General features: G+C 38.9%; 1 protein-coding gene across 1 annotated transcript in view; it reads right to left on the reverse strand.

The window, feature by feature from the left end:
* TAFA4 (TAFA chemokine like family member 4) overlaps positions 1-27243 on the reverse strand; it is a 162713-nt gene that overhangs the window by 6664 nt on the left and 128806 nt on the right. Inside the window, exon 3 of the mRNA XM_037829169.1 lies at positions 8229-8384. Coding sequence (XP_037685097.1) covers positions 8229-8384 — 156 coding nt within the window. The remainder of the gene's footprint in view (positions 1-8228; positions 8385-27243) is intronic.

The following is a 27243-nucleotide window of genomic DNA, read 5'->3' on the forward strand; positions in this document are numbered from 1 at the left end:
TCTCCTTACCTTACCCACCCCACAGCAGTTAGCCAATAAAATGATTAGCGTTTTAACGCATGAAGCAGAAACCAGCACCGGTTCCCTGGGTGTGGGCATAGTCTGAAGGAAATGAGGGGAATTCCATCAACATGGTTAGTTACTCTCACACAGAGGGCAAAAAGGTTGTCACTGGTTTTTAAGGGTGACTCCATCCAGTGGGCTGTCCCAGGACAGCAGTGGGGTAGGGATAATCCTTGTGCTGATTAAAACAGCAACATTTTGATAGAGCACAGCCCCCACTAGATTCAACTCAAGCTACCAGTGCTTGCGAAGTCTGAAACTCAGGTTCAAGGAAAGCTTTACAAAATCTGAGAGCTCGTTTTTATTGGTATAAAGACTGTAAATATTCCTACAATTCTGATGCAAAACTATTTTCTGCATTTTACAGACAGATGAGAAAACTGAGGCCCAAGGCCATGAAGTGACTTGCCCAAGGTCACACCGTTTGAAGCAGGCACGCCAGCATTTGAAGGTAGGCAGTCTACACTAGCACCTGCACACTTACCTTACATTTAGCCCCTCCCTCACAGCAGGGATCTCTACCATAAACACCTCCTTAAACAGAGGCTGTGACAAAAACAGATAACCCAGCAATGCAGAGAATTCACAACTTCTCCAGTCAAGCAAATGCAATGGGGCATGATAAGGGCAATGGGATGATTCCATTATTGGATGAACTGACAACACAGTGTGCCCTCTGCACAGCCAGCTACTGTTCCTGATTCCAGGCAAGTACTAAGTAAGCTACTATCCCATTATTCTCATCTAAACCAATAGTACCTAATTGATGTAGATTGGGGATCTTGGACAACCACTTCTTATTTAAACCAGGAGGTGCCCACACTGATAAAGGAATATAGCTATTTTGTTACCAATTGCCACTGAACTTATGGACGGACACTTGGGACAAATCTAAAAAACGTTATTTTTTGTCAGCACCAGATATTGTTCCACTTTCACCTTAAAACTCCATAGTATTTTATCATTTTCAAATGATTGTCCCAACAATCCTCAGTAATGAGAAAGCAGATTGTCACAAAAATAAAAAAAAAAAAAATGAGGAAGTATTACAATCTAGATTTTCTTCCTCTCTGTCCAGCAATCTTTCTGCTATATCACACTTTATTTTAGATCAAAAAGCACAACATAAAGTCATAACATATTCACAGCACTAACCAGTCATTATTTTCTGAATACCTAGGATTAGTCCCAAGCAGATACAAAGATAGATGGTCCCAGCCCATTATTTAAATTACCATCTGCAAGACCTGAAGTTATGTAAACGTTGACAGAATTCAGTTATATTTGCACAGGGTAAAAATGAAATTTAAAACTGTTCTTTAGACAAACTTTCCTCCTCATAGCAGTGAGAATCTATGTAGCCTGGAAAGAGGTATTATAGAGCTGCACAGAAAACTCCAAAGAAGCTTTGACGGGGCCAGGGAGCCATCCAGGAGGATGGGGACTGACACATCTGGAAGCCAGCACACAGTGATGGCTGAAAGGAGAGGTCAGCAGGGAAACCTTGGTGTCTGTAACAGTAGCTTCACAGGGGAAGAGGGGAGAACGTGGAACAGAAAGGAGGCTACAAGACAAGATCAGGTGAGGCAAGAGTGAATAGATTCCCTGCTGAGGAAACAGTATGAATCAGATCATCTCAACATTACAGCAGAGGAATGACCTTCCTGGACTTCCTTACTGGACCCAGGGGGACACTGACATAATGCTGATGTGAAAATCTGCAAAAGGAGCTGGAGTAGTGGGGTGGTAGGGATAAGGATGGATTCAGGCATCTGGCTCAGAAAAGTATGCAGCGTCTCACATACATGAAAAAAAATTATTTACTGAGCATCTTATAAGCATATAAGATCAAACCTTTATTTAATTATAGAGTCATTATTCTAACAACAGATTGACAGCAAGCTTCCTTCAAATGGCAAGCTACTCTGGTATTTAAAATATTTCTATTTCCCAAAAAAGTATCATTTTCACATCTTTTAGAACACTATTGAGTTAAGTGCCTCTGTATGTAGATGCTTTATCCATGATGGAGCTTCTCTGTGAAAGATTTAATAGCAGATGCTCTTTCAGAAAATAGTTTCAAATTCCTTTAGGAGTTAACGATTGATAACGAACTCACACCTAAAGAACTGACATCACCAGTGAATAAGGTGATTAAACAGTCTGGGAGTTCAACCTTTGAGAATATACTGATCAGGCTGCCGGCTGGGACTAAGGACCCAGAAGTAGGATTCTATTAGAATAACCATTGTGAACACCTGCCCACTTAACTGAGCTTTGTTGCCACAGAAAAATAAGTTTGTAGGAGGCATATATTTTTTTCCTGTTACCACAATGTACGTTAAATGAGAAAGTGTCTTCTCACTTCTATTTTTAAAGTAAAATTCTTAAAAAAGCCCCATATCTTCCTGACTTATGAAAACATATAACATCCCTATCTTCAACCTGCCAGCCTGTAATGAGTTTCCAGTTTTACTCAGAGAGGAATTTAAAAAAGAAGAAATAAATAGACAGCAATGCCCTGGTTTTATGGTAGCAACTAGTGGATTCTACAACGCCATTTTCTAGGTGAAATTTTAACATAACGAATTAGCTATTCTGCTTCTGGCCCATTTTCCTTTTCCTTATTCTCTATTGTATAAAATAGATTGGGTTTTATTTTCTACCCCTTGTCCCAAATAAATAACCTTCTGTTAAACAAAACACAGGATGTATTTTATATAGCTATTTAGACAAGCCTGTCTTCAAATACGATTAACAAAGGACTGGTTTGCCTCTCAAGAGTTGGGGGGGATCATATGTTGACTTAGTTATATTTACACACAGTTAAGGATTTTCTGAAAAGTGTATTTTTTACACTGAAAGTATAGACAGAAAGATCAAGGGAAACCTCTCCCTAGAATATGTATCTTCTGAAAGACGGAAATGGTAACAAAAATATGCTCTGAGACGTTAACGTATTTTACCTTTGGTTCTTTTGTTCTTACTGCAGCTATTTGAAGATGCTCACTGTGTTCTTTAAAAAATTAGGCTGTTTATTAACTTTTAATTCAGGTAGGTGGACAGCCCAAACAATTTTTATTCCTTGTTATTTCTAGAAAAGAAGCCATACCCATCTCCCAGGAAACACACGCATGAGCAGAATTTAAAGTGCTGAGGATTTTTTTAAAGGAATCTTTTACTTGTTCACACATTCCGCTAACAGTACTGTTATTTCCACAAAGCACACAGAGTAGTGAGTGAGGCCCTAAATGAGCATGTTTTGATTGATGTTTTGTGATTGAGGTCTCTCTTGACAGTGATATGCAGGTTTTCATGAGCACATCCATGAAGCCAGGACATCTATGGGAGGGTTTCTCAACCTCAGCACTACTGACACTTAAACTGACACTTTAAACCAGACATCTCTTTGCTGTGGGGACCTGTCCTGTGCATTGTAGGATGTTGAGCAGCATCCTTGGCCCTTATGCACTAAATACCAGCCACACCCTCTGCTCCCAGCCCTGTTGGAAAACCTAAAACTTCTCCAGATACTGTCACATGTCACCAGAGGAGCAAACTGACCTATGTTGACCCATTCTCAACTCAAAATGAAAGGCTATGCTAGTTCATCAGAATTGATCAAAGATATTCTGTTAAACCACCATGCCACTTCTAGTCCACATCTGGCTTTTGCTCCCACCCTGGCAATTCCATGACTCTACAAGGTGACCGCTCAAATTTTTCCTTTTCAGAAATCATAGTGCACTTTACCTGAACTTTGTTCACTACACTTCATACCCTTTCTTATTGGCACACTCTGTCTCATCCACTTTCTTGTACTTCAGAGTCCAGCAGGCAGGAATGAAATCCTAAGATTTCATTTACTCTCAGGCCTTTAACATTATGGCTCTGCTCAGTCTCCAACCTTGTCCTCTACCATTTCCAGCCATATTACCTCCAATTTCCAAATTTGCACAGTGGTGCTCATTTGCATGACACTGCCTGGCGTCCTTAATTTTCTCAACGTTCAAGTTCTCCTACCTGGATAAATCCAAATCTTTGCTTCTCATGCAACACCATCTCTGCCCCCTTCTCTGTTCTCCTGTGGAGTCGGTCATTTATCAGAGTTTGTGTAGCTCCCCTGGTAAAGCGTAGGCTCCTTGAAGGCAGTAACTGAGAGTAATTATCATCCTAACCCTCAGGCATCTAGGACATGCCATGCAACAAGGTGCTAAATTAAAACTTAGTGTCTGAACCAGCATGTGAAATGGGCATGTCCTTCCATGTCCCAAAAGGGCTTTTGTGAGTAATCCTCGGTGTCATTCGCCAGAGTGCCACTTAGAAAAACTGCTCAGGAAATGTTTTTTCTCTTCTAAGTGGCATAGAGAATATACCCAATAAGCAACCTAGTGAAAACACATTTTAAAGAGACCCTATGTCTCTTCACACAATCTACAAGGCCAAGAAAGTTGTCTACAGTACAAACAGTTAACTCTCATTCTTAACTCGGACATCTCAGAAAAGTAGAAGAAATTCAGGTATTGTCATAATTAAAAACAAGCTTTAAGTAGTAACTACCTCCAATTCCTAAGCTTTTGTCTTATTAATCTTTTTTTAAACCCAATGTTTAAGCTGCATTTTACTACACATTTATCTCATTTTATCATAAAACCATTCAGCATTATCTCTGTAGTACAGTATTTTGATAACTGTGTACAATAAAGTTGCTACCATAAAAACGGCCTTGTATGTACAGTAGAAAGATTCAAAAAGAACACCTACCAGCGATACAATTGTCTGTTTTAGGGAACACCAAACCATAGCCTCAAACAAATAATTCTCTATCCCTTCTCCCAAATCCCAAAATGTACCAAAGACAAATTTCATTACTGCAGGAGATTTTCATGAGTTAATTATAATGAAAGTTGGTAGGGGAAAAAAACCAGCTAATTTTTCTCTGTTTAACTGATAAAAGCTTGACTTCATGGGCAAACAATGAAAATACTAGATAATAATCTGTGGTGAGGATTAACAAAAATGCATAAGGATATTCTACTTTCTATGTCAACATTAATTAGTATCCTGCTCCAACATCTTTTTGCCTTTGTTATAATTTAAATGTAAATTCAAGTGACTTTTCTGTTTCAGATCCTTTCTATTCTTATTGACAAATAAGAAGAACATATCAGCAGAGACTGGGTCTTCCCATATGACAATTAACAGCATGATACTGCATAATTACTATGGGATAAAGATTAAGCAGGTAAAGCTAAAAATCCCTAATGGAAACGCTGTCAGATAAGGAATGATCTGAGGGATATGAAAACAGACACTCACCCTGAGTAAAGCCTAAACTACAACTTCCTACACCTCCTTAGTGACTTTGATTCCAAAACCATTTGTTGAGCACTTTTGCCAGGCAATGCTAGGTGGTGGGGACCCAAAGATGAGCACCTAACCACAACCCCATCTTTCATGGTTTTGGTATTCTCTGGCCACAAATGCTGGGCTAAGTCACATATTTATTTCAAGTTTATCCTGTGCTCTCCAACATGGAAGCTGCTAGATACATGCATCTGCTTAAATTTAAATTTGCACTAGCCACCTGTGGCTAGAGTACTAGCAAGTGCAGCTATAGAACACTTCCATCATCATAGCAAGTTCTATTACACAATGCAGCAGAGACTCTGCTCAGATGCACAATAATTCCTCTCCATCCATTGCTGATCCTGTGACACTAGGGAAGTCAATCTGTCAGTCTGTTTCTTTTTTTCTTTTTGCTGTAGATACCACCTAAATGTCCATTAAGAGAATTATGGGTAAATAAATTATGGCTTATTCATACAATGGAATGCTGTGGAGCACATCATAACTATCAGAGTGTTTTATTTGCTGCCTTGGCATCTACCTTACCTTAGCCAAACCATATGCTTCAACACTGACCCTTGGCCTGTTTAATAAGCAGCTTAACTAATTTGAAACAGAACAGTTAAAGAAGACTAAGTTAGAGCTATGGTACTACTAATATGGACAGAAATAAAGCAAGTTGGATTAAGAAACATCCAAGGTGATACCATTTGTGTAATATACCCATTCATATATGGACTCTACCATGTATTTCTACAGACCCATCTCTAACCCTAGGGTGGTGGCCAAAGGAGATTCTGCCCATATATAAAATTTAAAGCAAGTCAGTTTTAGGTTAAGGGATTGTTTTCTTTACTAACATAAAGATGCTAACAATAATCACTACCCTAACAGTATCTTCCAGGTACCAATAAAAGTGCTTTCAGCACTCTAAAACATAATTTATATATAAGACTTTTTATATCCAAAGATATTAGCTAGACAAGGTATAAAAATAGTTTGTGATTCATAAGTATCTTTAGAAGGTTAAAACCTACAGATGCAAACAGTTGTTACCTTTAAAGAGAAAACTGTGATTAGTGAAGATGAGTCAATTCTCCACTGTGCTAGAACTCATTCTTGCACCTTCATTCCCCAGATATTTATTTAGCATCAGCCATAGGTGGGTTGATGCAGGGAGAGATGTGAATCAGACAGACCAGGTCCCTACCCTCCAGCTATTTAGTGTCTATACAGGCAGGCACACATCAACAAAGTTTTTAGAACCCAATGGGATCAGTGTCATGAATTGGCAGTTTAGGGAGATATAACAATATAGAGGAGATTTGAAAGGAGAATAGAAATTAAGTGGACAAAATGAATGTTAGCGGAAGTTGGGCAATGATTCAGGCAAAGGATGTCGATATGTAAAGCCCAGAGATGAAGGAAGGGAAAGACTGCAGTTTGGTTGGGTATGGAGAGAACAGTGGGGAAAAAGAAAAGAGATTAATTTGAGAAGATATGTATACTGGGGTTTGGGAGCTTAGCAAATTTCCTTTAAACTCCATTTTTAAAAATGTTAAACATTTTCAGCTTTTTTAACAAATCCACAATCCTTGATGTGCTACCCCCAAATACACAAAGTTCTGAAAATGGAAAAGTTTGTTGGAAGATGGCACTAAAGCCCAACTTTAATTAACACGAGGTTCTTCATCTTGCCTTATCCCATGTTTCACTGCAAAAATAGTAACATCTGGGATTATGGGGTGCTGCCAGAGAAAACATTAGGCTTATTATATAACCAATGGCATATGTACTAGCTTGTCGTTCTAAAATCTGAACTAAATGTGAATTCGGCAACCCATTTGGCCCCCAGGGTTTCTAATGAGGAGTTGTGGACTGGACATTTTCACTTTCCTGGCCTAAAACCAGCTGAGATCTTGCTGACGCAACCCCTAGTTTTGTGTGTGTGTCTGGCTGGAGAGGTGGATTCACATATATCAGCTATTGTTGTTAACCATGCAGTAAGATCTGAAGTTAAGAATCTGTGTTTGTGTTTCAAATGCTGACCTTTATAGATGACATAGATAAAACTAGAAATGTACATTTACAGAGAAATTTCATGCCATTGTAGAAACACTGCTACAGAGCTAACACCATGTATCTGTTCCCCTGGGAAATGATACTTGTTTCTAATAAGGTTTCTGCTAAAAGGAACCAGGGGCATCAAAAAGAATTATTTCTTTGCCTCTACATACAATGATCAGCATTCATTCATTTTTTGTTTGTTTTTTCTAGCCATTGGCTTAATACTCTGCTAGGGGATTTGGAAACCGCAAATGAATAATACATGATCCCAAACTATTCTCAGGGAAGTTGCTCTATAGAGGATGTTCTACAAATGTTTGTTAAAATAATAAATTAGAAATGAAATAAAGAAGGTATCAGTCTAAACATTAACCATGAGGTGGCCTCTTCTTTCTTTTCTTTTTTTTTTTTTTTGAGGACAGAGTTTGAGAGGGGGAGAAAAGAGCACCTGGGGAAGTAACTGCTTTGACAGGTGAGATGTGAAGAGAGGTGGGCAAAGAGGAATTTAACCACATCTTCCCACCTGTCCTGTAATGTAACTGCCCATTCGCACCTCTTGAGAGACGTCATTACTTACCTTATACATCAGGAAAAATGGGCAGTTGTAGTTAGTTTTACTTTTGGACCTGTCCTAACCTAGAAACAACCTTGTTTTCTTTCACTTGCAAAGACAGTAAACCAGGGAGGTTCTTGGTAGCTTTAGGTCCCTTTGAAATACTGGAGAAAAAAAAAGACCAGAAAAGTCTTACCTTCAACACAGGAAGGCTGAGCTCGAGTTGTGCCAGCAACCTGTCCCGGGAAGCAGGAACACTTGACCGTCTGTGACCGCTCTTCTATGCGGTTCTTATTGCAGCACCTGTGGACGGCGACCACTTCACAGGTCCCTTGCTTGATCTGGTGGTGGCCTGGTAGGGAACAAGAGAGAAAAACAGACCTGGTACCATTAGGAGGAAATGAAACCTCCAAGAACATGAACAATATTATTCTTATATATTTTTTCCAGGTCCCCGTGCTATATTTATGCAGCTTAATAACTTTTAATTTTGCTATAAATTTATACAAAAATCACAATCATGCAGAAAGCTCCTGTAAACCTGAGGAAGGCAGAATTTTGGTCCCCAGGATCTCCAGCCACTTCTTGTCACACCATGTGTATGTACTTTACAGAGCAAAAGAGAGTTTGCAGATGTAACTAAAATGACTATTCAGCTGATTTTCTAATAGGGAGGTTATCCTGGATTATAGAGACGGCCCCAAGTAATCACATGAGCTCTTAAAAGCAAAGAGATAAGGCAGAAGAGGACACGAGAGAGACTGGACGCACAAGGAAGATTTCTATTTGACACACCGTTTCCACTGGCTTCACACAAAAGGGGCCACATGTCAAGGAAATGCAAACCTCGGTCCTACAGACACAAACAACTGAATTCTCCCAACAACCTAAATGAGCTTGGAAGTACATTCTCCACCATCACCTCCAGGAGTCACAGGATGTCCTTTTGTCCTATAACTAACTGGTGTCATTCCCTGTAATCACATGGTTAAGGTGTGTCTGCCAGGTTCCTCCATTGTAAAGGTACTGCTTTTACCTTTGTACTTAATAGGTACTTGGAGAGGAGATCTAGTGAAACTATGCAAATATCTGTTCTTCATCAAGCATTTGCCGAAATATGCTGCTTGCAAAACTATTTCTATTTTGACATTCAAATTGTGCCAAATCTGGCAAGTAGGAGACCCTTCACACTAGTAGCTATGTCCTTTGACATGTCCCCGTTATTCTCTAAGAACTTCCTAACTTTCTGACTCAAAATATGTACCAGGTTTATCTTGTATTTTCCCAGCAGCCATCATTTCTCCAAGGAGTCCTGATTTCTTTTAACAGATCATGGGGTTTAAAAACCAAGATCTCCATGGATGTACTCATTGTTCCTAGAGCACGGTTCTGGCCCTTTCAGCAGCTAGAACTAGGAAGTGTGTGCATATGTGTAACATCATGAGTTCACACTGATAGCTTCAATTCCAATATGGCATCCTCAGGTCCTTGTTACCCTTGCCACAGTTCTACATTTATATCTCCCTTTTCCAATAATGAGAAACCTGGACCCCATAATCCTACAATAAACAGAAGCTTTCAGCATTGGATATGCACTTAAATTTATCAATTAGGAATCTTTTATTATAACAACAGAAACCAATCTGAGCTACCTCAATACAAAGATAATTTATTGGAAGATTATCAGGGATTTGTAGAACTAAGAGAAAGCTTGGCTTCCAGATAAGTGCAACTACTCCCACGGCTGGACCTGAGGGAATACTTCCACTCTTTGAATCTGCCATTCTGCTTAAGGTGTCAATGCTAGAAAGGGAGCATTTAGCTGGCGCAGCTTAGGTCACATGTCAACAGTGGCAGCAGCCTCTAAGGTGGCACGCCATCATCCATCCTCCTAGTGTTCACACACCTTTGCGCAGTCCCTTCCCAAGATCGTACCAAAGTGGATCTGTATGACCAAGAGCATGTGGCAGACGTGATAGTCACTTCTGAGATCAGGTGGCTTCCATCTTCGATGTCTCTCTCTCCCCAACTTAGATCATTCATTCCATGGATAACATGTCATGAGCAGCCCTGTGGGGAGGGGAATGTAAGGAACCACAGGGGAATGCCAGCAGCCAAGTGAGTTGGCTTGCAAGCAGACTACTGTGTAAATTCCTTCCTACAGTGAACTAGGGTTGCTCAGTTTGGCCAACAGCATATAGTGGCAGAAGTGATATGTCACTTCCACAATTAGGTTATAAAACACAGTGGCATCCGCTTGCGCTTACTCTCTTTCCCTCTCTTGGATCATGCACTCTAAGTAAATGTGGGTTGCGATCTGCTTTATGGAGAAGCCCATGTAGAAAGGAACCAAAGTCTACTGCCAAGAGTCGCATGAGTGAATGTGGACACAGCTCCTCCAGCCCAAGTCTTCAGGGACTGCACTCCCAGCCAACAGCTTCACTGCAATCCCTGGAAAGACTCTGAACCAGAAGCATCCAGCTAAGCCACTCCCAGATTCCTGACCTTCAGTAAGTGTGTGAAAAATGTTTATTTCAAGAGTCTAGGTTTTAGAGTACTTTGTTACACAGCAATGATAACTAATACACCCACTCTGACTATACCAGGCCAAAGAGACTCACCTTTGATCTGATAGAAATAATGTAAACAAGACTGTAGAGGCATTGTTTAGAAATCATTATTGACAGACAACCTTTTTTGAGTACCCTTGAGCACCCTGGTAATTTTCAGATATACCTATTTACATATAAATTGTTATGTGAATTATAAGCAATCTCATCTACTCATTCAAACAGGTTTCTCTAAGGATTCCCACTGATTAACACTTTGCCTGGTTTCTGTTGCCACATATGCTTCAAAATAATATTTCAGATATTTTTTTCAATGAAGACAGGCCTGCCACAAAATGACCCCTGTATTATTCAGAATTTTTTTTCTGCTTCTTCCCCATCACACTATCTTAAGTGTTGTCAAAAGCAAAATTCAATAACTGAGGAGAACAAATACTAAAACAAAATTCCATTTGTAAAACACATAAAGGCAGAGCCAACTGCCCAGAGAATCAAACTACCAGTGAGAAAGTTTTTACTCTACTACTGAAGAAAGCACAGATATGAAAGAAGTGATTAAAACTATAAGCCTAATTAAATATTCACAAGAGCGTAGACTTCCAATAGGGAGCTATATGCAATTGCTAAAAAAAAAAAGAAAAAAAATATCTAAACAGTAATTACATTGTCAGTGAAGTAGCAAGAGATTTTACCACTGAATAAGCAGCACAATGAGGACTGGGAAAGGTTGCTGGTAGGAGATCCTGCCTTTGGTTTCTAATCTCACATAAGCACCTTCAGGTCAAATGTTCCCTGACAGCTGATGACTAGCGGTGCACAGGGAGCAGGATGAATTCATGCCCAACCATCTTTTGCTTGACTGCCTCCCTGTGGGCTATCATGCCTTAATTAGATTATTACATGATCCTAGAGAATCCATAATGGAGGCAGCTCAGAACCTGATAAAGAAAAATGAAAAACATGCTTTAGTAACTTCTTGGACTAATCAAGAAGTGATTTGGACACTCAGTGATTTTACAGTTAAAAACCTGTGTTGCTAATCAGATAATCATCCACCAATTGAACTGAGTTTTTTTCTCTTTTTTTTTTGCAATGTGAAACTTAGTACTAGTCCATACTGCTTCTGAGTATTCAGTTTGCCTAGTCTAGGATTTATTTACATGGCACCCACTATTATACCTCACTGATTTTAAGATCCATATATTTTCATCTTTTATCACATCATGAAGTGTTACAGTTAATAACATCTTAGAATTTGCATTGCTTTTCTTTCTTGGGACTGTACAAAATAGTGATGCCTCAAAATGGATGGCATCTTAGAATTTGAGGAAATAGGGTAGGTTGCAGGCACTGCTCTTAAATCTTTAAAAGATTAACCTGTGTAGTCTTATTAAAACGTTACAAGGTAGCATTGGGCAAAATGTACAAAAGACTGGCTAACTTGCCCACAGCTACACAACCAGAACTTGGAAAAGGTATGATTTGAACCCAGGACGTGCCTATGTTATCACAAGATGGGGGAAAAGGTTTTTGCTAGCTTTGGAGAACCAAATGGCATCTCTACCAGAGTGAGCCACAAGTCTTGGCTCAGTATGCCAGTGAAAATTTCTTTTCTGTGTGATGACAGTGTTCGTGGAGCTCCATATAGAGAGTTTCTTGAAATCTGTACACAGTAACAATGGACTATGATCTTGGGATAAGGATGTGCTTCATTTTTTTGAAATCTTCAGCTCTTTAGGGGATAGGTACTCAAACATGTTCTTGAAATTACTCAAAGCATAATGAGAGGAGATAGGGAGCCAGTGTTGGCTTTGCATAGAGATCACTATTTTTTCAGCAACTCATGTTACAATATTGTGCAATACTGTATGGTGTATGGTGTTGGTGGGTAGGAAAAAAAATGAGCTGAATATAGGCAAGAAACTAGTGGTTTCCATAGTCAACTTAGTTCTCTAATAAGGCACAGAAGGATTGGAGCCAAGATGGCAGATTAGGAGAGAGACAACAAAATTCTCCTCTGTGAAAAACACTAGATAAAAGACAGAAAGTGCACCAGAATAGCTGTTCCAGGGTACCACTGGTTGGGCAAGGTCTTATACATCCACAGTGACTGTGCACTTGGAGAAACCGAGAGACTGCATTCAGAAACATGTGAGTGTTTGAGGCTGCTGGGAAAATGGCAGCTGAGCCCTGCTGCAGTGGGGAGAAACCTAGATACAGTGTCTGCCACACAGCAGGGAAAAACCTAGATACAGTGTTTGGAGGTGGGTTAGTTTAACAACCCAGAAAGCGGCAGCCCCGAGTCATTAGTGAGAGCCACAGTCAAGCACAGCAGGGAGTGCCTTCCACGCCCTGGGCACCCCCCTCAGTTTCTCGCATGGGTGACAGCCCTTCACACACCCGCAGCTAACAGCCCCCGAGCCAGGAATGGGCTGCTGTAGCAAGCGGAAGACCACAGAAGTGGGTAGCTTCCACATCCCGTACAGCCGTCTTTTTAGCGGGCTGGGAGACCCCTTTTGCAGCACCATGGCCAAGAGCTTCGGTAGGGATTACGCTTGCTTGTGACGGCTCACGATCCTTCCTGTGAAAGCCTGTGGAGTGCACAGCCTAGAGGCAGGGGTACCTCACAGAAGTGACAAGATACCTACACCAATCCCAGGGACTTGTGGGCCCATGGCAGAGATGGACTGTAGGGAATCTGAGCTGAAGGGTTAGACGCATGCTACAGCCCCAAAGTATTCCAGCCACAGCTCTGGGAATGACTGGGAGTACTGGGTCTTAAAGCCATCTCCCCTGCCTAACTGCAAAGGGTACACCCCCACCCCCAGAGCTGGCAGACAACTCTGCACACGAAAAACTGGTGCACTGATTGGACCTTCACAAGGCTTGGACCCCCACTCACAGCATAGACAAAGTTGGGGAAAACTGGCTTGAGGGCAAGAGGTGGCTCAAGAGCGCCATCTGCTGGTAGGTCAGGGAAAGTGCACTCCACCAAGCTGTAGCTCTGTCAAATTATAGACAATTGTTTAAATAAGCCTGCATATCCTTAAAGAACCCTATCAAAATAAGCAAATGCCAAGAGGCCAAAAACAAATGAAAATTTTAAAGCATATAAAGAAACTAAACATATGGATAACCCGAACACTCAAATCAAAAAACCAGAGGAAACACAGAACAATTTATCAAAGAAGTAATCACAAACACCAATGTCATGGATTAGGATATAAAGGACATCAAGAAGACCCAAGAAGAACATCAAGAAGAATTTGCAAAAGTAAATAAAAAAAAAAATAGAGCAGCTTATGGAAATGAAAGAAAGTGTTGATCAAATTTAAAGGATTCTAGAAACACATTGCAGCTGATTAGATGAAGTAGAGGAAAGAATAAGCAAACTCGAAGAAAGTGCTTTGGAGAGTGAAAGCACAAAAAAACAAATGGAGAAAAAAAATAAAAAAATTTGAAATGTATCTCAGAGATATGATGGACAACATGAAGCACACAAATATAAGAATCATAAGGGGAGGATCCAAAACAGATTAGGAGAAACAGAGCAAAATATTTCTTCATGAAAACCACTACATGAAACGCAGAAAATGCTCCAGAATACCAGTTTCAGGGTTGTACTGGCTGGAGAGGGTCTGCTATGTCCACAGTAACTGTGCATTTGGTGAAACTGACAGTCTGCATTTGGAAACGAGTGAGTGAGGCTGCTGGAGACATGGCAGCCATGCTGGGGTGGAGAGAAAAATGGTCAGCATTTGGAGACAGCTTAGTTTAAAAACCCCCAAAAGTGGCTGCAGAGCCAGCAGTGAGGACCATGCAGTCAAGCATGGGGGCAGGGTGCCTTCCACACCCCGTGCCCCCACCTCATTATCTTGCAATAGCCATTCTCATACCCACAGCTAACTGTCCTGTAGCTGGAAGGCAGAGGTCCTTGGAAGTGGGAAGTTACCATGCCCCATACTGCCATCTTTTAGCAGGCTGGGAACACCCCTGAGCATGGTAGCAGCCCAGAGCTACCCTTGGGGATTCCACTCACCTGTGACATTGCACAGGCTTCCCTCTGTGGGGGTCCATGGAGTACACAGCTTGGAGAAAGATCCCACACAGAAGTTGCCAGGGCCCTACACCAATCCCAGGGACTTGTGGGCCCATGGGAGAGAGAGAGACTGTGGGGACTCTGAGCGGAAGAGTTCGACTCCTGCAACAGCTTTAAGTCTCCAGGAATGGCTGGGAGAGTTGAGTCTTAAAGCAACCTTCCCTCCCTAACTGCACAGGACACACCCCCCACCTTCAGATCCAGCTGCACACAGAAATTTGGTACACTGATTGGACCCCCACAAGATTCAGACCCCCACTCATGGCATACATGAAGTTAGAGAGAACTGGCTTGAGATAAGAGGAGTCTTGGGGGCACCATCTGCTGGTAGGCTAGGGAAAGTGCATTCCACCAAGCTGTAGCTCTGTCAAATTATAGATAATTGTTCAAATAAGCCTGCATACCCTAAAAGAACCCTATCGAGATAAGCAAATGCCAAAAGACCAAAAACAACAGAAAATTTTAAAGCATATGAAGAAACCAGAAGATATGGATAACAAAAACTCAAACACCCAAATCAAATAATCAGAGAACACACAGTACTTGGAGCAATTAATCAAAGAATTAATCACAAACAATGAGATTATGGGTTAGGATATAAAGGACATGAAAAAGACCGAAGGAGAGCATAAAGAAGAATTTGCAAGAGTAAATAAAAAACAGATGATCTTATGGAAATAAAAGAAACTGTTCACCAAATTAAAAGATGCTAGATACACACAGTACTAGCTTAGAGGAAGCTGAGAGTAGAATAAGCACACTAGAAGAGCACAGGCTTGAAAGTAAAAACACAAAAGAAAGAATGGGGAAAAAAATTGAAAAATTCAAAATGGATCTCAGGGATATGATGAACAATATGAAGCATAAATATAAGAATCATTGGTGTTCCAGAAGGGGAAGAAAAGTTAAAGGTCTAGGAGGAGTATTCAAAGAAATTGTTGGGGAAAACTTCCCAGCCTTTCTAAACAACATAAATACACAAATCATGGACGCCCAATGAACTCCAAACAGAATAAATCCAAATAATCCCAGAGCAAGACATATTCTGACCAGACTGTCAAATGCTGAAGAGAATGAGCAACACCTGAAAGCAGCGAGAGACGCAATTCACCACATACAAGGGAAACAACATAAGACTAAGTAATGACTACTCAGCAGCAACCAAGGAGGCAAGAAGGCAGTAATATAACATATTTAAAATTCTGAAAGATAAAAATTGCCAACCAAGAATTCCTTATCCAGCAAAGCTCTCCTTCAAATTTGAGGGAGATAAAATCTTCACACACAAACAAATGCTGACAGAATTTGCTATCAAGACACCTGCTCTACAAAAGAGAATAAAGGGAGCCCGACCAGCAAGAAAAAAAAAGAAATGATAGAAAAGAATGGAGAAGAGTTCTGAACTAAAGAGATTTAGTAAGGGTACATAAAAGGAAATAAAGGCAGAGACATGAAAAAATAAATCAGACAAACAAAACCCAAAGGATAGGATGGCTGATTCAAAAATGCCTTTAGAGTAGTAACATTGAATGTGAATGGATTAAACTCCCCAATTAAAACATACAGATTGGCAGAATGGATTAAAAAATATGACCCATCAATATGTTGCTTATAAGAGACTCATCTTAGACCAAGAGACACAAAAAAACTGAAAGTGAAAGGATAGAAAAAAATATTCCATGCAAGCTACAACCTAACGAAAGCAGAAGTAGTAATATTACTCTCAGATAAAATAGACTTTAATTGCAAGGATGTTATAAGAGACAAAGAAGGTCACTATATGCTAATAAAAGGGACAATAAAACAACAACAAATAACAATCATAAATGTCTATGCACCCAATCAAGGTGTCCCCAAACACATGAGACAAACACTGGCAAAACTGAGAGAAGCAATCAATGTTTCCACAATAATTTTGGGAGACTTCAATATGTCACTGTCTCCTAGAGATAGATCAACCAGACAGTGGACCAATAAGGAAACTGAACACCTAAACAATCTGGTAAATGAATCTGATTTAACAGATACATACAAAACATTACATCCCAAATCACCAGGATACGCATTCTTCTCCAGTACTCATGGAACTTTCTCCAGAATTGATCATAGGCTGGGCCATAAAGCAAGCCTCAATAAATTTAAAAAGACTTAAATTATTCAAAGAACATTCTCTCATCACAATGGAATACAGTTAGAAGTCAATGACCATCAGAGACTTAGAACATTCACAAATACCTGGAGGTTAAACAACACACTCTTAAACAATCAGTGGGTTAAGAAGAAATAGCAAGAGAAATTGCTAAATTTTTGGAGACAAATGAAAACCGGAACACAAAATATCAAAACTTATGGGACGCAGCAAAGGTGGTAATGAGGGGGAGATTTATAGCTCTAAATGCATACATTAAAAAGGAAGAAGGAGCTAAAATCAAAGAACTAATGGACAAACAAAGGTAGAAAATGAACAGTCAACTAATCCTAAATCAAGTACAAGAACAGAAATAACAAGGTTTAAAGCAGAAATAAATGACATAGAGAACAAAAAAAAAAAAATACAGAAGATAAATAAAACCAAAAGTTCGTTCTTTGAGAAGATCAAGGAGATTGACAATATCCTCCTAGCTAGACTGACAAAATCCAAAAGAGAGTAAATCCAAACAGACAAATAAATGAGAGAGGTGACATTACTGTGAATCCTGAAGAAATTTAAAAAAATTATAAGAGGATACTATGAACAACTGTATGCCAACAAACTGAATAATGTAGAGGAAATGGACAATTGCCTGGAAACAGATGAACAACCTAGAATGACCAGAGAAGAAACAGAAGACCTCAACCAACCAACCACAAGCAAAGACATCCAATGACTCATCAAAAAGCTTCCCACAAATAAATCCAGGGCCAGATGGCTTCACAGGGGAATTCTACCACACTTTCCAAAAAGAACTGACATCAATCTTACTTAAACCCTTTCAAAACATCCAATAAAATGGAATACTACCTAACTCATTTTATGAAGCTAACATCACTCTAATACAAAAACAAGGTACGGATGCTACAAGAAAGGAAAACTATAGTCCAATCTCCCTCATGAATATAGATGGAAAAATTCTCCACAAAATACTTGCAAATCGAATCCAAAGACACATTAAAAAAATCATACACCATGACCAAGTGGGGTTCATTCCAGGTATGCAAGACAGATCAACATAAGAAAAGCAACCAACATAATACATCATATTAACCAATCAAAAGGTAAAAATCAAATGATCATTTCAATAGATGCTGAAAAAGCATTCAACAAAATCCAACATCCCTTTTTGATAAAAACACTTCAACAAGTAGGAATTGAAGGAAACTTTCTCAATATGATAAAGAGCATATATGAAAAACCCACAGCCAGCACAGTACTCAATGGTGAGAGACTGAAAGCCTTCCCTCTAAGATCAGGAATGAGACAAGGATGCCCGTGGTCACCACTGTTATTCAACATTGTGCTGGAAGTGCTAGGTAGAGCAATACAGCAAGACAAAGAAATAAAAGGCATCCAAATTGGAAAGGAAGAAGTAAAACTGTCATTATTTGCAGATGATATGATCTGATATCTGGAAAACCCTGAGAAATCACCAACACAGCTACATGAGCTAATAAACAAATTTAGCAAAGTAGCGGGATACAAGATTAATGCACATAAGTCATTAATCTTCCTATACACTAGAAATGACCTAACTGAAGAGACACTCCAGAAAAAGTTTCCATTCTCAATAGCAACTAAAAAAATCAAGTACCTAGGAATAAACTTAACCAAGCATGTAAAAGACCTATACATGAAAAATTTCATAAATTTACTAAGAGAACTAGAAGGGAACCTAAACAGATGGAAAAATATTCCATGATCATGGAAAGGAAGATGTCAACTGCACCCAAACATCTACAGATTCAATGCAATTCCAATCAAAATTCTAACAACCTACTCTGTAGATGTGGAAAAGCTAATAATCAAATTTATTTGGAAGGGAAAGGGGCCTCAAATTGCTAAAAACATTCTAAAAAAGAAAAATTAGGTGGGAGAACTTACACTCCCTGACTTTCAAGCTTACTACAAAGCCACAGTAGTCAAAACAGCATGGTAATAGCACGAAGATAGATAAAGTGATCAACTGAATTGAACTGAGAATTCGGAAACAGACCCCCAGATCTACAGCTGAATGAACTTTGATAAGGCTCCCAAATCCACGGAACAGGGACTTAACAGTGTCTTCAACAAATGGGGTTGGGAGAACTGGATATCCACATCCAAAAGAATGAAAGAGGACCCCAACCTCATACCCTACACAAAAATTAACTCAAAGTGGATCAAAGACCTCAATATAAAACACAGTACCATAAAACTCCTAGAAGATAATGTAGGGAAACATCTTCAAGACCTTGTATTAGGTGGCCACTTCCTAGACTTTACACCCAAAGCACAAGCAACAAAAGAAAAAAATAGATAAATGGGAACTCCTCAAGAAGTTTCTGTACCTCAGAGGAATTTGTCAAAAAGGTGAAGAGGCAGCCAACTCAATGGGAAAAAATTTTTGGAAATCATGTATCTGACAGAAGACTGATATCTTGCATATATAAAGAAATCCTACAACTCAATGACAATAGTACAGACAGCCCATTTATTAAACGGGCCTAAGATATGAAAAGACATTTCACTGAAGAGGAAATACAAATGACTAAAAACCACATGAAAACATGTTCATCTTCAGTAGCTATCAGAGAGATGCAAATTAAGACCACAATGAGTTGTCATCTCATACCAGTTAGAATGGCTGCATTAAACAAACAGGAAACTACAAATGCTGGAGAGGATGTGGAGAAATTGGAACTCTTATTCATTGTTGGTGGGACTGTATAATGGTTCAGCCACTCTGGAAGACAAGCTGGCGGTTCCTTAGAAAACTAGATATCTAGTTACCCTTCAATTCAGCAATTTCACTTCTCATTATATACCCAGAAGATCTGAAAGCAGTGACACGAACAAATATGTGCAAGCCAATGTTCATAGCAACATTAGTCACAATTGCCAAGAGATGGAAACTATTCAAATGTCCTTCAACAGATGAGTGGATAAATCAAATGTGGTATATACACAAGATGGAATACTACGCAGCAGTAAGAAAGAATGATGTCATGAAACATATGACAACATAGATGAACTTTGAAGACATAATGCTGAGTGAAATAAGCCAGGCACAAAAAGAGAGACATTGTATGTTACCGCTAACGTGAACTTTGTGAAAAATGTAAAATAAATGGTTTATATTGCAGAATGTACAGGACCTAGAGATAGACAGCAACTAGTGAAGGGGTAATAATAATCTAATAAGAACAGATAAGCTTTTGAGAATGATCTCAATGTTATGGGAATGCTCAGGAATGATTATGGTTTGCAAATTTACTTGGGTATGGTAGGAACATGTTGGAAGCAATCTAGTTATTTTAGGTTATTTGGTTTTTCTTATGCCTTTATTTGATTACAGTTTGTTAATTTTCTTAGGATATGGTACGGATGTGTCAGAAGCAATGCAGTTTTTTGAGGTTCTTTGTTTTTCTTATTCCTTTGATAAATTAAAAAAAGCAATCGCATTAAAAAATTAGCTTCAATGTAGTTATCTTAGATTATTTGTTTTTTCTTATTCCTTTGGTTATGGTTTATCAATTTTCTTGGGGTATGGTAGGAACATGCTGGAACTATAGTCATTATTTTAGGTTATCTGTTTTTCTTAATCCTTTGCTTTGTTGTTTTGTTTGAAATGTTGTGGGTTTTTTGTTTACTTTTTTGATAAAGTTCAAATAGCTAGCTAGATAGATAGGTACAGAAGGGATGCCTTGTTCAATAAGCCTGCTACCAGAGTGGTCACTTCAAGTGAAATCAATTAAAATGAAGATGATCTGTCTCTCTTAAACAGCAGGGACTGTTCGGGTCAGTGCCAGTTTTCCAGCACTGCTCTCACAAATACCCCGAACCGGATTTGGGTTAAACAACAGGAACTTATTGGCTTGTTGTTTTAAGGCTAGAAGAAGTCCAAATTCAGGTATCATTAAGTCTTGCTTTCTCCTGAAGTCTGCCATCGTTCTGGTGCTGACTGCCAACAACCCCTAATAAGTAAATCTCCGCCTCCTATCACGAGATGATCTCTCTGTGTCAGTGCCCATTTTGCTGACTCTGACTTCCATTTCTTCTTTTTATCAGGCCTCTAGTAATACGTATTAAGATCCACCCTCATTCAGTTGGTGCCTCTCCTTAACTAAAAATAAAATCTCATGAAGTCCAATTTACAACAGGTTCAAACCCACAGGAATGTAGAACGTGATGAATATATCTGTCAGGGTACATAATTCAATGCACGAAGTTGGAGGTCCAATCTTGAAAAATAAAGCTAAGTACAGGTACATAATATGGGATCCATGCAGTAAGTGAAACTTCTCATGTGGAAAAGAACTTCAGCGTTCACAGTTTCAAGGTGTGAAATGGAGTAGGTAAGACTGACTAGTCTAGAAGAGGGCCTGCTCTCCGTTCAAGAAAAAATGAAACACTATCTATCCCCTTAGAGCTGTCTGTTAATCCTTGTCCATTTCGCACGTGGTTAAGGGAGTGGGTATTTACTTCTATTTATTTAACCAATACCTACATATTTGTACTAAATGCCAGATACCGTTCTCAGTGCTCTTCGAGGCATCTTTTATACCTGGGGAAGCTTGAAATTGTTATTTGATTCCTTTCCACACCTCTGAAATTACAATCAAGTTGCATATTTTCTTTTAAAAAAAAAAGAGATTTAAGATATTGGCAGGACTGAAAGATGTAGGATGCCTGGTTTCTCACCCACCAGCATAAATAATGTAGACACCGTTAAGCAATTATGATAATCCTTACAACAAAAATTGATTGCTCTGAGTTTGCTTTAGAGGATGGATTAACTTTATCTAAACAGTAAATTGCTTAAATGAATATCATTTTTCTTTTAAACATGCTTTTGAGAAAAGTTGCAAATAACAGGAAAAAGACTCATATGTCCCAGCATGGGCAGAGCCTTTCCACTGTAAAAAAGATAAAATACAAAACCAGATCTGCACTAGACGTTCTTCAGTTGAAACTACTTGAAAGCTGATAGAAGGAAACCATCATATTAGGATGACTTTCCTCAAGCTATTATTTCTCTTGGATCCTTTTCCTTTTGTTCAAATCCGTACTCTCCTCCCCCTTCCTGCCCAGCATGAAAAAAATATACCCTCAAAGGAAAGCCTCACACCTCAGTGATCTTCTTAGAAGGCATTTATTTGATTTGAGTGGCATTTTTCTCTGGCTTTCTCAGCCTTCCTCTGTGAAAAGAGAACAGAGGAAAGAGAAGGCTGAATACAAGATTTCATGAAATGAAAGCTTGCTGGTAACATGGGAGAGAACATTGATACAGTCAGGAAAGCGGAGCTGGAATGCCAGCTTCCAGGCATGGGCAATTCAACTGAGTCTCTCAGGCACGTATTTCTCATTCAAATATCATATTATTTACTTTACATGATGGTGATAAGGTTTAAATTACAGTGCTTAATGAACTTAGTAACATTCTTGCCACACAGTAGATGCTGAATAAATGGTTTTTATTAGTTTGTTTACACAGTTATTCAATAAATAGTTAATGAGTATTTACTCTGTGCTGGGCACAAGAGCACATATTACTGAACAAAACAGGCAAAAGAAAAAACCCTCTTCCTTGAGGACTTGTTTTAGGGATGGCAGAGAAACAAAGTAGGGAACATGCAATTTAAAATAGGGAGGTCCTAAGAAATTCACATTTGTGTGATTGTAGCAGGTGAGGGAACAAGCCATGCAGCTATCAGAGGGTGTTCTAGGTTGCTAATGCTGCAGAATGCAAAACACCAGAGATGGATTGGCTTTTATAAAAAGGGGGTTTATTTGGCTACACAGTTACAGTCTTAAGGCCATAAAGTGTCCAAGGTAACACATCAGTAATCAGGTACCTTCACTGCAGGATGGCCAATGGCATCCGGAAAACCTCTGTTAGCTGGGAAGGCACGTGGCTGGTGTCTGCTTCAAAGTTCTGGTTTCAAAATGTCTTTTTCCCAGGACGTTCCTCTCTAGCAAGCTTGCTCCTCTTCAAAACGTCACTCGTAGCTGCACTGAGTTCCATCTCTTTGAGTCAGCTCATTTATATGGCTCCACTGATCAAGGCCCACCCTGAATGGGTGGGGCCACACCTCCATGGAAATATCCCATCAGTTATCATCTACAGTTGGGTGGGGCGCATCTCCATGCAAACAACCTAATCCAAATGTTCCAACTTAATCCCTACTATTATGTCTGCCCCACAAGATTGCATCAAAGAATATGGCTTTTTCTGGGGGACATAATACATTCAAACTGTCACAGAGGGAAAAGGCCAGGATGACTGCAGCCAAAGGAAAGATAGGAAGATTCGTAGGAGACAACACCAAGAGATCTGGGGGTGGATGGGCAGGTTACCCTATGGGTCAATGTGAGGACTTGGGCTTTTACTCCAAGTGAGATGGGAAACCACTGGAGATTTGGGGCTGAAAATTACCTTATCTGGCTTCTATTAAACAAACAGGAAACTACAAATACTGGAGAGGATGTGGAGACATAAGAACACTTATTCATTGCTGGTGGGAATGTAAAATGGTAGAGCCACTGTGGAGGACTGTTTGGTGGTTCCTCAGGAAGCTAAGTATAGAGTTGCCTTACAACCCGGCAATCCTGCTACTCGGTATATATCCAGAAGATCTTAAACCAGGAGCACGAGCAGACATTTGCACACAGAGGTTCACTGCGGCATTATTAACAGCTACCAAAAGATGGAAACAATCCAAGTGTCCATCAACCGAAGAATGGATAGACAGAATATGATATATACATACAACAGAATATTATTCAGCACTAAGAAGGAATGAAGTCCTAAAGCATGCGACAACATGGCTGAACCTTGAGGACATAATGTTACGTGAAGTAAGTCGGACAGAAAAGGACAAATATTGCATGATCTCACTGATATGAACTAATTATAATATGTAAACTCATAGACATAAAAGATATAAGTTATTAGGATACAGAATGCAGCTAAAAAATAGATAGTGGTTGCTTAATAGATACAGAATCTTTATGTCAACCTTACATGTTTGGAAATGGATAGACGTCATGGTAGCATGTTATTATGAGAATGATTAACAGTACTGAATTGTGTGAAAATGTGGTGGAAAGGGGAAGTTTAGAGTCATGTATGTCACCAGAAGGAAAGTTGGAGGTTAAAACAAGGGAATGTGTAACAGTAAATTTTCTGCTGGCCAATGACTGTGGATTAACTGTACAAATATTAAAAAGTTCCGGCACGAACAGAACAAATGTATGACACTATTACAAGGAGTTAATAATAGAGGGATAATGGGTTAAAATGTGCCTATTACAAACTATGGACTATAGTTAACAGTAATACCTTAATATTCTTTCATCAACAGTAACAAATGTATTATACCAATACTAGGGGTCAATAATGGGGGGGGGGGGTATGGGAGGATTTGGGTTTCTTTTTTATTTTTATTTCTTTTCTGGAGTAATGAAAATGTTCTACAATTCATCACAGTGATGAATACACAACTATGTGATGATACTGTGAGCCACTGATTGTACACTTCAGATGGTTTTTATGATGTATGAACAGATCTCAATAAAATTGCACTAAAGAAAAAATTACCTTATCTGATATATACTTGTGTGAGTTCTTTTATATTTTAATGTATCTTTGGAACTTAGACAGCTAGTGACATGACAGAGATTTCCTTGAACTGACAGTTTTAAAAGATCTATTGTGATCAGAATAAAGAGGAACAAAGATACAGTCAGGGACACCAGTTGGTGTCACAACAATCCAAGAAGAGATGATGATCACTTAGCTCAACGTGGTAGCAATGGAAGTGAAGTATTTCTAAGACAGAGGTAATAGAATTTGTTGATGGACTGAATGTGAGATGTGACAGAATAAGTTAGGAGTCAAGGCTGATGCCAAAGTTTTGCTTTGAACAATTAGAATAGTGGGGGTGCCCTTAAATAAAGTCAAAAGAAGCAGTTAAATATATGCATCTGTAGTTCAGACAGGAGGTCTGGTTTTAAGATGGACATTTGCTCAACACTGGCATGTCTGCATGATATTTCACATCATGGAACTGGATAAATTCCCAAACAGGATAACTATCCAGAGGTAAAGAAATCGATCACTTTCAAAAGTATTAACAGGTTGGAAGAAGAGAAGTACACAGTGGCCTAAAAGAAGAACCTAGAGTGCAGGTGTGGTGTTCTAGAAGCCAAGTGAACAAGGTTTCAAGGGAGGAGGGAGTGATCATGTTACACACGGCAACAAAGGCAAGTAAGATGAGGCCCATGAGATGTCCAAACATGAAGCTCACTGGTAGCCTTAACAAGGAAAGTATCAGTACAGGAATGGAGGTAAATCTTGATTGGAATGTGTTTCAGAGACATCTTGAAAAGGGAAATCAGACACAATAATTATACCAAACTTTTGAGAAACTGTGCTGTAAAGGAGAGAAACGAGAGTGTAAGAGATAGGAACACAGGTGTTAAATATTTTTTAAGATGTGAGAAATTGCAGCATATTTGTATGCTGATAGGGAAAAATATCTTGTAGAGAAAGAAAAATTGCTAAGGAGATGTCTGAGTAGGTGGGAAGAAATGGCAATCTGAGCATCAGTAAAAAGGCAGGCCTTTTTTTTTTTTTTTTAGACAAGTTGTATGTTTACTGAAAAGTCGTGTAATACATACAGTGTTCCCATATACCCCCTATTATTCACACTTTGTTAGTGTGGTATCTTTGTTACAATTGATGAAAAATATTAAGATATTACTGTTAACTATAGGCCATAGTTTACATTTAGGTATATTTTTCCCATATACCACATATTATTAACATCTTGTATTAGTGTCATACATTTGTTATAATTCATGAAATATATTTCATGAAATACAATTCATGAAATATATTTCATGAAATACAATTCATGAAATATATTTCATGAAATATATTTCATGAAATACAACTTATGAAATATAATTCTTATATTTGTACCATTAACCACAGTCCATCATCCATAACAGGGTTCACTATGTTATAGGATCCCATGTTTTATCTTCTAGCTTGCATTCTAGGAACATATCTGACCCCAAACTATTCCTTTCAACCACATTCACAAACAATTATGCACTGTTAATTACTCTTACAGTAATGTGCTAGCATCACCCACTATCCATTGCTAAACATTTACAATCAACCTAAATAGAAATTATGCACAAATTAAACATCAGCTCCACATTCTCTACCCCCATTCTATACCCTGTATAAATTCTTGATCTAACGCTAGGAGTTTGCTTATTATAAATTGCTCATATCAGTGAGATCATACAATATTTGTCCTTTTGTGTCTGGCTTATTTCTTTCAAAATTATGTCCTCCAAGTTCATCCATGTTGTAGCATGGTCAGGACTTCATTCCTTCTTATACTTGCATAATATTCTATCATATGTATACACCACATTTTGCTTATTCATTCAATGGCTGATGGGCACTTAGGATGCTTCCATCTTTTGGTAACTGTGAATAATACCACTTTGAACATCAGTCTGCAAATGTCTGCTTGAGAACCTGCTTTCAGCTTCCAGGTATATACATCACAGTGGGTTGCCAGATGATGTGGCATTCTATAATCAAGTTTCCTGAGGAACCGCCAAAGGGTCTCCACAGCAGCTGCAACATTTTACATTCCCACCAGCAAAGACCGTACCTATTTCTCCACATCCTCTCCAATATTTATAGTATTCTGTTTTGTTTTGCTTTTCCCAATAGTGGCCATTCTAGTAGGTGTGAAATGATATCTCATTATGGATTTGATTTGCATTTCCCCAACAGCTAGTGATACTGAGCAACTTTTCATGTGCTTTTTAGCCATTTGTATTTCTCTCTGTAAAAATGTCTATTAAAGCCTTTTGCCCATTTTGTGGAATTTGATTTGTCTTTTTGTTGTTGAGCTGCAGGATTTCTTTAGATATTCTAGATATTAAACCCTTATCAGATACGTGATTTCCAAATATTTTCTCCCATTATGTAGGCTGCTTTTCAATTTCTTGACAAAGTCCTTTGAAGCACAAAAGTTTTTAATTTTGAGGAGGTCCCATTTATCTATTTTTTCTTTTGTTGCTTGTGCTTTGGGTGTAAAAAGCCTATGACAAGATCTTGAAAATACTTCCCTACATTTTCTTCCCTACATTATGGTACTGGTTCTTATATTTAGGTCTTTGATCCATTTTGAGTTAATTATCATATAAGATGTGATATAGGGGTCCTCTTTCATTCTTTTGTATATGGATATCCAATTACCCTGGCACACTGAAGAGACCATTTTGTCCCAGCTGAGTGGGCTTCGAAGCCTTGTCAATTATCAACTGCCCAGAG

This window comes from Choloepus didactylus, chromosome 1 (assembly GCF_015220235.1).
Source record: "Choloepus didactylus isolate mChoDid1 chromosome 1, mChoDid1.pri, whole genome shotgun sequence".
Lineage (NCBI taxonomy): Eukaryota > Metazoa > Chordata > Mammalia > Pilosa > Megalonychidae > Choloepus > Choloepus didactylus.